Here is a 12840-nt window from a genome sequence, read left to right as displayed (position 1 = left end):
CTCTCTCGCTCTCTCTCAGCTCTTTCTCTCTCTTGCTCTTTCTCTCTCGCTCTTTCTTTCTCTCACACTCTTTCTCTCTCTTGCTCTCTTTCGCCCTCTCTCTCGCTCTCTCTCCCTCTCTCTCTCTCTCTCTCACTTTCGCTCTCTCTCACTCTCTCCCGCTCTCTCTCTCTCGGCTCTTTCTCTCTTGGCTCTTTCTCTCTCTCTCTCGCTCTTTCTCTCTCTCTTTCGCTCTTTCTCTCTCTCGCTCTCTCTCTCGGCTCTCTCTCTCTCGGCTCTTTCTCTCTCTCGCTCTCTCTAGTTATTTCTCTCTCTCGCTCTCTCTCACTGTCTCACTTTCGCTCTCTCTAGTTATTTCTCTCTCTCGCTCTCTCTCACTGTCTCACTTTCGCTCTCTCTCATTCTCTCCCGCTCTCTCTCTCTCGGCTCTTTCTCCCTTGGCTCTTTCCATCTCTCGCTCTTTCTCTCTCTCTCGCTCTTTCTCTCTCTCTCGCTCTTTCTCTCTCGCTCTTTCTCTCTTTTTCTTTCTCTCTCCCTATCAATCTCTCTCTAGCTCTCCATCTCTCTCTCGCTCTCTCTCGCTCACTCTCTCCCCTTCTCTTTCTCTCTCTCTCTCTCCCCCTCTCTCGGTCTCGCTCTCTCTGTCTTTCGGCCTCTCGCTCTTTCTCTCTCGCTCTTTCTCTCTCGGTCTCACGGTCTCTCACTCTCTCAGTCTCAAGCTCTCTCCCTCCCTCTTTCTTTGTGCAGGGTTATCTCTCTCTCTCTGTCCTTATTCATGTCATATTAAAGTGATGGAAATGAACTTGCGAGCACGCTAATAGCGATTGTCAATCCAATCTAGGCGCGCCTCAAAGACAGGAGCTCGCCAACACTTCATCAGTCTTCATTAATAATGAAGGGTGCTGAGGAACAGGGGAACGTAATCTGAGCTGTGTCCCAAATGGCACCCTATTCCCTAAAAAGTGCACTCCTTTTGACCAGTGCTCTATGGGCCCTGTATGTTCAAATGTAGTGCACTATGTTGGGAATAGCATGCCAGTTGGGATGTATTCTGCTCTCATCTAGCCTAGCAACTGCCCAGCCAGGCAGTACACATACACCAACCAACCACGCCTGAGGGACAAATAACCAGCCTGTAAAAAGTGAGAAGAAGAGGAGGAGAGGGGGAGAGAGGAAAAGAGAGAGAGAGAGAAAGAGGGAGAGTACGTTTTCCTTCCCCATCCAGGCTGTATCAGGACATAGGCTGCAGGATAGGTAGAGGATGGCCCACAAAACAAGAGGTGGAGGGTGAGTAAGAAGAAAATGCAGGTCAAAGTCTCACTCTTATCATGTCCCTATTTCGATGCATAGAGGTAGGTGTCTGCTGTCATTAATGCAGACAGCTCCTCTTATCCTGAGTAGAGGCGACTGGCTGGGGACAGACTACTTTAAATGACTCCTCTGCTCCTCTGTGTTCTCCAGGCCCATTAAACCCTATTTGACCTCTGTCCTCTGGAACACACAGGGTCAAAATAACTCCAGGGGACTGACTGCTACTGTAAGGGCCATTATGATGTTGTTTTAAAGTTCCCGACCCACAACCCAATCAGCCCAGTCTCGTGCTATATACACTGAGTGTACAAAACATTAAGAACACCTTCCTAACATTCCTAATACGTTTACCCTCAGAACAGCTTCAATTCGTCAGGGCATGGACTCTACAAGGTGTCAAAAGCGTTCCACAGGGATGCTGGCCCGTGTTGACTCCAATGCTTCCCACAGTTGTGTCAAGTTGGCTGAATGTCCTTTGGGTGGGGGATCATTCTTGATTCACATGGGAAACTGTTGTGAAAAACCCAGTCGTTTTTGACACAAACCAGTGCACCTGGCAACTACTACCATACACCGTTCAAAGTGACAGGATCTTTTGTCTCGCCCATGAACACAATCCATGTCTCAATTGTCTCAAGGCTTAAAAAATCCTTCTTGAACCTGTCTCCTCCCCTATACACTGATTGAAGTGGATTTAGAGATGCGCTTTGTAGAAATCTAATTTCAGTTTATGTAACAAAACAAGCAAGAATACAGTAGAGAATCATTGTACCATCTAAACCGCTGTACAAAACCGAAAGTAATAGACTCAAAAACAAAACTTAAGAATGGGAAGCATAGAACTAGCGCTCATACTATGGAAGATATCTACATCAATAAGGTGTCATAGCTTTCACCTAGATTCACCTGGTCAGTCTATGTCATGGAAAGAACAGGTGTTGTTAATGTTTTGTACACTCAATGTATAAAACAATATAAAATAATACTCACTTAACTACTTTTCAAATGGAGTTGTAATGTCAATGTAGTTATGTTTTAATTTGAGAATGATGTGCTGCTGGGAGTAATAATACAAAGTTTATATAGCACTTTTGAGAGAGAGAGAATTTCTTATCAGACCCCCTCCAACCCGCCACCTCTTTTCTTCCCAGTCTCTAATCGTCAAGCTAATGATGTGAAACCTAATGGAAATATTTACAGTTTCCGTTTGTCAATGATAGTGGTATAATTAACACCATGGACTGTGTCTCAAATGGCACACTATTCCCTAAAATAGTGCACTATTCTATTCCAAAAGTTTGATGGGTCCTGGTCAAAAGTAGTGCACTACAATATATAGGGAATAGGGTGACATTTAAGACACCAATCACATCACTCCATTTAACAGTAGAGACACAAGGCAGGGAGCCACTATTAGCCAGGCAGGGGACTGATAGGTTGGGAGAGTTGGAGGGCTTTGTGCTATGAAGTGGTGACTTCTAGCGGTAAAGCTATACGTACAGCCTGCAGGCACAATGCTTTATTAGTTGTTATAAGCATGTAGGAAACTTAATCATGTCTTATTATACTGTTTATAACATGTTAAGCTAGTGAGCCAAGCAACCTACGCAAGATGTAAAGGAATGCGGTAGAGTTGTAGATCTTGTGACTGTGGCTACAAGGAGACTGTGACGTCAGGGTCAGGGAACGGTGAAGGCCTTCTCAGATGGATTACTGGATCATATCCTGCCCATCCAACTGAATGAAGGTGCCATAGAAAGTGATCTAAGTGTTACCTCTCTGAGCCATCATGTGGAAATTAAATGTGCTGCAAGATTTCTTGCATTTTGCTGACGAGAAACACACTTTCACACACAAGTCGGATTCAACACACATACACAAAATACACACAGAAGAAAATCTAATGATCTTGGGGCAGAATTCCAGTTATTAATCTTATAGCTGGGTCTTGATTCATCAGAGGTATGGATGAGGTTTAGAAGATGGACTCTATTTACTGCTAAAGCTGTTCAGGGGGCTTGGGATGCAGCCATCCATCTCTGGCTATCTTTAAAAGGGAGGCAAAGCACAGGCATCATTTTCAATCACCCAGTAGACAGCCAGCCACCCAGCCAAACACACTGCTCAGACTCCCTGGCCACCATGCAGGAAGGAAAGAAGCTTCTAGCTAGGTTTTATTTCCCTCTCCTCTCCCCTCTCCTACACCTCAAGGTGAAGTTTTCCTCCTCCTCCTCCTCCTCCTCCTCCTCCTCCGCTGCCCCAGGGATGGCACATTATTAATGTGTTTTAAAATAATAATAATCTTAACAACCCAAAAATACACACATTACCTTGCCCTCCTCCCTGCTCCCGTGCTGCTTGGCACCCTGTGTTTCGAATTAGTATGTTCAATTAACCCTGGTTAATTGTGAAGCCTTGGCACATGCACAGCGCCACGGGGGGCCATTTTGTAAACGAACAGCAACCAGCCTCTGTTATATGGTCATGTAAGGAAATGACAGCGTATTCTAGCAAGGCTTGTAACCAAGGTTCTAAACCCTGTCACTCGATGCATCCCGTGAGTTCTGCAATGGCAAACTGCAGCATACAAAGAGCTAAATTGAACTTTGAACTGATTTTTCTGAGTAGGATTGTAGCTTTGTAGCAGAGACTAACGATAATCGTACTGTCTTACCCAGCACATTGCTTCCCTCTCATACTCACAATGTTGAGCAGTATCCCATTACCTGTTAACTCTGTAGGGGGCCAACGGTAACACTGCACTCTCCACCGCTCTCCTCCACAGCACGCCACACTCTGGCATTTGCTTTTTCATTGCGGGGGGTAAGGCGATATAGTGGTCGACATTGTTGTTTAGAGGAACACAGAAGGGCTTAAATTCTTCTGTTTTGTTTTGTTATGTAAAACAGTACTGTGTTATGCCTTGATGCTGGTGGCCACACAGATACACAGCTTTTACATAAGAGGAAGACTGTTTCAACACAAAAATACTAAACACGTATCACTGAGGGTTTTCATTAACAAACACGGATTCAAAAGTATTTAAGCAATTGATCAAAGCCATTTTTAGAATAGTCACCTACTTTTGCAATGTAATTTCTGAATCGTAACACATAGACCTGGTAAACTTGATTAGGTGACTCTGTCTAAACATTGATCACTGAATCAATGCTAAATCCATTTGAGGCCAAGTCCTCTCTGGCCTTGCTGGAGATTGGGTTTCCTACCACTACATTAAAGCACCATCTCATAAAGTGCTTAGGGTTCAGACAACCACCCAGCCAAACCACCCCATTACAACCCAACACACACAATAATGCAGTCAGCACAACAGGGTAACCCCCCCCCCCTCCAATTCTCCCAAATGGACTGAAATCTTGTGCTGCATCTCAAATGGTACCTTATTCTATATAGTCCATCTAGTTCACTACTTTTAGCAACTCATGTAGAGCAGTTCACTGACCTGCCTCCAACCCCCCACTAACACATCATTATTTCACTTGGCCTCAGAGGGTGTGTGAGTGTGCATGTGTATGTAAGTGTGTGTGAGTGTGCATGTGTATGTAAGTGTGTGTGAGTGTGCATGTGTATGTAAGTGTGTGTGAGTGTGCATGTGTATGTAAGTGTGTGTGAGTGTGCATGTGTATGTAAGTGTGTGTGAGTGTGCATGTGTATGTAAGTGTGTGTGAGTGTGCATGTGTATGTGTATGTAAGTGTGTGTGAGTGTGCATGTGTATGTAAGTGTGTGTGAGTGTGCATGTGTATGTAAGTGTGTGTGAGTGTGCATGTGTATGTAAGTGTGTGTGAGTGTGCATGTGTATGTGTATGTAAGTGTGTGTGAGTGTGCATGTGTATGTAAGTGTGTGTGAGTGTGCATGTGTATGTAAGTGTGTATGAGTGTGCATGTGTATGTAAGTGTGTGTGAGTGTGCATGTGTATGTAAGTGTGTGTGAGTGAGCGTGTTTTGGGTCATTTAAGCAATTGCACCACTGGTCCCTCATCTAACCTACAATCAATCCCAAACAAACCATTTGATTATTATGTATTCTAAATCTCTAATCAAAGAGGCTATGGATTGTGTTGAATTCGCGAAAAAGAATCAGGTCATCATACTTCCAGGAAGTCTCACAGCAAGCAGAAGGGAGCATGGAGACAATCAGTGTTTGTTATTTAGAGATCAGAGTTAGAGAGGATGACGGTCTGACTGTCACAGACAGCCTAGCTGATTGGTAAGAGAAGACCTAAAAGTAAAACCATGTCAGACCAACAAAGTTGAGTGGACAATGACTGGTTCCAAAGTGAATTGAATAGACACTGAAATGTTCAACAACGTGAGGTGTGATTCCAGAACAGATTGTCCAAGTCGTGATTCTAATACTGATGTGTAAGTTGGGTCTTACCCTAAAGAAGGAGAGGTCTAAGATTAAACGCTAAATAGTTGGGGAAGAAATACAGTGAAAAGCTAAGAAGGGATTGTAGTGTCCGGTCTTACCCTGAGGAAGGAGAGGTCTCTGGAGCGATCGATGCTGGTGATCTCCAGGTTCCCCATCACCACCTCACAGTTCTCATAATACTTCCTTAGGGTGCGGTACTGCTGCTCCAGGTCTGACAGAGTACTCAGCTTGTTCTCTGTGCCGGCGCATACTGCAGAAAGAAAGAGGAGAGAGGAGGAGGTATGTTAGCTATGTGTTCATGTGTGTGTGTTTGTGTGTACAGGAAGCCCCTGAGGCCCAGTGGACAGATGAGTCCCCGTTAGTGTGTGTCCAGGCTACTGCTATGTAATTAAAGCCTGTCTTTTCCACCCATCAAACACCTTTTATCCCCACTAAGACAGGAGACATCTGCCCTGTCAGCTGCTGCTGCTGCTACCGCCCAGAGGACAGCCCAAAACACCGCAAAACACCCCAAAACAACACAAAATTACAACAAAGCACAATTGAACGCACATGCGCACACACACACACACACACACGCACACGCACACGCACACACACTCACTCACTCACTCACTCACTCACTCACTCACTCACTCACTCACTCACTCACTCACGCACACGCACACGCACACTGTGGGCTTAAGTGGTGCTTGGTCCATCAGTAAAGAGGTGAGGCAGCAGTTCTAAGAAACATGTCATAACCTCCATTGCCACATGAATAAGGACCTTTCCATTCAGAGGTGAGTAAAAGGTTATGCAAAATACTGCCATATTTAACATCAATAATACAGCCCCACCTGCACTCTTTTTAGAGAGATACAGCGAAGAGAGTGTGTTTACCTAATGGCACCCTATTCCCTATATAGTGAACTATTTTTGACTAGGTCCATAGGACCGGTAAAAACAATGGTGCAATATAAAGGGAACAGGAAGCGATTTGGGATGAAGACACTGCCTTCTCCCACATTACCATTCAACCCTAGCCATGTTGTCACTGTGGGCTGTTTCTAGCCACTTCACGGTTGACAGGGGAGCTATCGCCTTGACAGGGGTGGCAGAATCCTCTCAGAGTTGTCACACAGTCACCCATGAACTGCCACACACCACCATAGGAAACAAACACACACACCTGTTTACTCTAAACACACACACACCTGTCTCCTCCAAGACAGCTCCCCTCAACTATCTTACCTCAATTGTATGTACCATTCTGAGAACCCTGTCTCTGTGATCTGTGCTCTCTCTCTCTCTCTCTCTCTCTCTCTCTCTGTCTGGCAGTTCTTTGTATTTCCCTTCTTTTCTAAACGTTTAGCTCACACTTCCCCTCAGAGAAATCAATCAAAAGAAGTCAACCTCTACTCCTTGCTAAACTCAACTCATACCCCCTTGTTGTATTAGCAGTACTGTGAAAGCCAACTTTCATTTGATTTCCTATTTATTTCCCCTCCATTACCTCTCAGAAAATGGATGGATGAGAAACAGAAGAATCAGCTTCAAGGCAACATTGGGCTATAAAGACAAATGAGATCTTGTTCCAACAATTCCTCCTCACATGATATTAGATTACAAGAGGCAGAGGGAGCATACAGATCTCACCGAAGAGTAAAGAGATGCGTACAAAATGATACCCTATTCCCCATAGGAATAAGATGCCATTTGGGACACAACCAAAGCAAGGGAGAGGCAGGTATCAAACAGAGCTAGCATGCAGATCAGGTGTGATGTGGTAATATACAATGAGGCCTGGGTGTTTTCAATAACGGTTAACATTGGTATAGATGGAGGAGGGAGGAGGGGGATCATAATATAGGGTTTCCAGGTAATAAACAGTTATTATAGCCTCAGGGTACCGTGATGAGATGTCAGGTATTGTGGGATGCGCAGGTTGTGTCCCAAATGGCACCCTATGCCAATTGAAAAGGTTTATAATATAACATCAGCCAGTCTCCCAGTGAAAAGGACAGTTTATAATATAACATCAGCCAGTCTCCCAGTGAAAAGGACAGTTTATAATATAACATCAGCCAGTCTCCTAGTGAAAAGGACAGTTTATAATATAACATCAGCCAGTCTCCTAGTGAAAAGGACAGTTTATAATATAACATCAGCCAGTCTCCCAGTGAAAAGGACAGTTTATAATATAACATCAGCCAGTCTCCCAGTGAAAAGGACAGTTTATAATATAACATCAGCCAGTCTCCTAGTGAAAAGGACAGTTTATAATATAACATCAGCCAGTCTCCTAGTGAAAAGGACAGTTTATAATATAACATCAGCCAGTCTCCTAGTGAAAAGGACAGTTTATAATATAACATCAGCCAGTCTCCTAGTGAAAAGGACAGTTTATAATATAAAATCAGCCAGTCTCCCAGTGAAAAGGACAGTTTATAATATAACATCAGCCAGTCTCCTAGTGAAAAGGACAGTTTATAATATAACATCAGCCAGTCTCCTAGTGAAAAGGACAGTTTATAATATAAAATCAGCCAGTCTCCCAGTGAAAAGGACAGTTTATAATATAACATCAGCCAGTCTCCTAGTGAAAAGGACAGTTTATAATATAACATCAGCCAGTCTCCTAGTGAAAAGGACAGTTTATAATATAACATCAGCCAGTCTCCTAGTGAAAAGGACAGTTTATAATATAACATCAGCCAGTCTCCTAGTGAAAAGGACAGTTTATAATATAAAATCAGCCAGTCTCCCAGTGAAAAGGACAGTTTATAATATAACATCAGCCAGTCTCCCAGTGAAAAGGACAGTTTATAATATAACATCAGCCAGTCTCCCAGTGAAAAGGACAGTTTATAATATAACATCAGCCAGTCTCCTAGTGAAAAGGACAGTTTATAATATAACATCAGCCAGTCTCCCAGTGAAAAGGACAGTTTATAATATAAAATCAGCCAGTCTCCCAGTGAAAAGGACAGTTTATAATATAACATCAGCCAGTCTCCCAGTGAAAAGGACAGTTTATAATATAACATCAGCCAGTCTCCCAGTGAAAAGGACAGTTTATAATATAACATCAGCCAGTCTCCTAGTGAAAAGGACAGTTTATAATATAACATCAGCCAGTCTCCCAGTGAAAAGGACAGTTTATAATATAACATCAGCCAGTCTCCCAGTGAAAAGGACAGTTTATAATATAACATCAGCCAGTCTCCCAGTGAAAAGGACAGTTTATAATATAACATCAGCCAGTCTCCCAGTGAAAAGGACAGCTTATAATATAACATCAGCCATCAAAAAAGAAATCTCCATACACTTCAATAACCCCCCCCCCCCCCCCCCCCCCGACACATAGACACAACGTTTCACTGAGATTGAATGGTTATTATTCCGTTATGAAACCTTAATGGCAATCCAGCTAAATGATTTGAGTACGGTCAACTCAAAATGCTGTTGTACATCACATACAACATCACATACTCAGTTCTGCAAAGTGGTAATTACTGAGTTATCAGTGATCGGTAATGAAAGTCTACAGTATCTGTAATGGAAGCCTACAGTATCTATAATGGAAGCCTATATCGCCATGTAAGCCCGACATGGTGTTGACTGCCCAGTGAACGACAGCAAAGCCACCTGTATAAACCTGGTTGGATGCTGGGAAGTACATGTGAACAAAAGACACAGGTAGAACAGAGTGCATGGTGACTTGTGAAGGCATGTTACATGCAGAAATAAATAATACATTGTATTTCTCTCTCTCTCAGAAGTACAGCTGGCACACACTTACACAGAGGAGATTCTCCCCCTAAAGCGTGGATTCCCATTCAGAGGAACCCAATGTCTTCATATCTATGTCTTTATCCCCCACCCCCGTTCCTCCTCGTCTTCAGAGGATTGATTTCCATTCCAGAAATGATGGATTGAGGCAATGAATCTCAATATGGGATTTCTTCATATACTTAACTAATAGCAGGATTAGAAGCCTGCGGTAAAAAAAAAAATATGCATGTCTGTTTCAGGCGTGTCTGTGTTTGCCTGTGTGGGTATCTATATCGGTTTGATAGTAGCCTTGCTGTGTGCAATAAAATAACATTAAATATGTTTCACATAAATTTACACAAGGCTGTTTGTTAACCAAGGCTTAGAGCCTTGGAGGATGGGGTATTTTTGCATTAATTATAAAGACACCTTATTGCCATGGAATATGGTTGAAAATTGCAATAATGTAATATTAAACTCAATACAACTCAATGCTTCATCTCTTTGATTCCCTCCCTTTTCTCTCAGGTAATCTACAGTGCACAGTGTAGTTTAGACATCTTTAGAAATAAGCATGCAACTGTATCCCTCAGTAAATATCAACATCAAAGAGCTTCATCAGCTATTCAAACAGTTTCTGTGTTAAATCATGTTCACTGTAAAACTGTGATGTGTAAACAGACAAATGCTGCATGATAAAATCATGAATAGAAATGCAATCTACTCTAGCATCCCTCTCAACGTAGAAAATCTATGATGACACTGATTGATTCATATTTTTGTTTTTGGCAGAACTAAAAGTCTGCTTTCCCTTGGCATGCTAACAGACCTCATTCAATTCAATCACAAAAACCATATAGGGGCAGATAAGCCCAAATATAATTATGTCAATTATATTATTATGCCAAATAACCTTTTCTATGGATTCAATTCCAGAACATCATAATTATCTTTGGCCCATCTCAAGTGTCATGCAGCTATAATCAAATAAATGAGACACTTTCCCTCTCATTCACTCAAGCCCACACAAACAAACCTCTAGCATTTCCCCATAAGTCCTACCACTTCCTGTCCAGGAGCAATATGGTTTGGAAACCAAGTGAAACCAAGCTGCTGGTGATCACCTCTGACACTGAAACATACTGCTTAATATCACACTTAGTGTAGAAACTGTCCAACCCTACTCCCAAACTGCACCATAACCATAGAAGGAAACAGTTGCATAAACATGACATGTACACTTGGAGGAAACCACCACATACTTCAACCAGTCACGTAGAGTGTGTTTCCTGCTGTGGTGAGAGAAGAAAAACAGATGGAAAATCTAAATGAGTGAAAGAGAAGGTTGGATGTGAAAGGGTCTGCTTTCTCTGCTATCATCTCCAGATAAGAAGCGGTGCTGATCTGCTCTCCCTGTGTGACATTGAATAATCCCTCCACCCCTCTGTCTCTCTGTCTCTCTCTCTCGCTCTCTCTCTATCCATGCTCTCCTCTCTCTCTCTCTCTCTCTCTCTCCATGCTCTCCTCTCTCCATTCTCTCTCTCTCTTGCTCTCTCTCTCTCTCTACCCATGCTCTCTTCACTCTCTCTCTCTTGCTCTCTCTCTCTACCCATGCTCTCTTCTCTCTCTCTCTCTCTCTACCCATGCTCTCTTCACTCTCTCTCTCTCTCTCTTGCTCTCTCTCTCTCTTGCTCTCTCTCTCTCTACCCATGCTCTCTTCTCTCTCTCTCTCTCTCTACCCATGCTCTCTTCACTCTCTCTCTCTTCTCTCTCTCTCTCTCTCTCTCTCTTGATCTCTCTCTACCCATGCTCTCTTCTCTCTCTCTCTCTCTCTTGCTCTCTCTCTCTCTACCCATGCTCTCTTCTCTCTCTCTCTCTCTCTCTCTCTCTCTCTCTCTCTCTCTCTCTCTCTCTCTCTCTCTTGCTCTCTCTCTCTACCCATGTTCTCATCTCTCTCTCTCTCTCTTCTCTCTCTCTCTCTCTCTCTCTCTTGCTCTCTCTCTCTCTACCCATGCTCTCTTCACTCTCTCTCTCTCTCTCTTGCTCTCTCTCTACCCATGCTCTCTCTCTCTCTACCCATGCTCTCTTCTCTCTCTCTCTCTCTCTCTCTCTTGCTCTCTCTCTCTCTACCCATGCTCTCTTCACTCTCTCTCTCTCTCTCTCTCTACCCATGCTCTCTTCACTCTCTTCTCTCTCTCTCTCTCTCTCTCTCTCTCTCTCTCTACCCATGCTCTCTTCACTCTCTCTCTCTCTCTCTTGCTCTCTCTCTCTCTACCCATGCTCTCTTCATCACTGTATTGCTCTCTGTCTACATCACTCTCCCTCTATCACCCCTCTACCTCTTATTCCACTCTGTCAATCCAAGTTTTCTTTCTCTTTCCCCCTCTGTCTCTTCCCACTCTCTATCACTCTCTCCAACTCTCTCTCTTATCTCACCCTCTATCAGTCCCCCACCTCTCCATAGAGCAGCTTATAGACTATATCCTGTGAGATGGGTCTCATGTGAATGGGTTTCAGCAGTTTATAGAATTCTCGCTCCAGGGATGTATGGGCCCTCAGAGTCGCAGAGGTGGACGCAGTTTGGAAAGTGGACAGTAATTGGCATGACATGCCCTGAGAGTCTTCAGCAGGCTTACCACAGATCATAGACCATAGAAATAGAAATAATAGAAAGGGTGTCTCCCTTCAAGTCAATGATGGCATAATGGATGGACTGACAGCCATTTTGAGTGTACCCCATTGTCTCACATCAGATAACATGACGAGCGTCTGCACTGATCTGTCTGTCTACATTGAGCTAAGGTGTCTTGTGGTGGTAGAATCAGTATTTCTGAAATTCAATTTGTGCATGAAAATTAGCTACCTAATGCATTAGCTAGCTACTGTCTGCTTGCTGGCTGACCCAGTTTCAAATCAATCCATATGAAACGAAAGGCAGGGCTGCTAACAACCAGTTAACACAATTCATGTTGAATACTCCCTCTAGCTAGCTAGCTACTGTAGTGAAGTTCTAGTTGATGCACAAATTCGTTTTCATATATGTTTGCTGTGATTAGTGTATCGAGTTCTACAGCACAGCTGACTGCTCTCTACAACGTTATCACGTTGGCCAAATGTTACAAAGTAGCGAGGTACAGTGCAACCTGTCAGAGTCAGAAACATGCTGATTTAGGAGAACAGTCCCATAACTTTGGTGCAGTACAACCTCATCAACAAGCTGGCAAACTAGCTACAGTATGGCTATTCAAACCAACTTGCACTAGGCTGCTAGCTGGAGCAAGTTTTACCCAGTTGATCGAATATGGTTTCCCGTAGTAGCCAGCTACCGAGAGGGGAGTGATTTTCAGAATTAGGAACTAATGTTAGGCGGATGAGCAAA

The 12840-nt window shown here is 43.4% G+C and overlaps 1 protein-coding gene across 2 annotated transcripts in view; it reads right to left on the bottom strand.

Annotated features, from left to right (window-relative positions):
* The window catches only part of erbb4b (erb-b2 receptor tyrosine kinase 4b), a 518904-nt gene that overhangs the window by 264514 nt on the left and 241550 nt on the right, over positions 1-12840 (bottom strand). For both annotated transcript variants that reach the window (XM_031797546.1, XM_031797551.1), the window contains exon 2: positions 5804-5955. In XM_031797546.1, the coding sequence (XP_031653406.1) occupies positions 5804-5955 (152 nt within the window). The remainder of the gene's footprint in view (positions 1-5803; positions 5956-12840) is intronic.

Source organism: Oncorhynchus kisutch, linkage group LG2 (assembly GCF_002021735.2).
Source record: "Oncorhynchus kisutch isolate 150728-3 linkage group LG2, Okis_V2, whole genome shotgun sequence".
In the NCBI taxonomy this organism is placed as follows: domain Eukaryota; kingdom Metazoa; phylum Chordata; class Actinopteri; order Salmoniformes; family Salmonidae; genus Oncorhynchus; species Oncorhynchus kisutch.
This window is presented reverse-complemented; position numbering and strand designations above follow the sequence as displayed.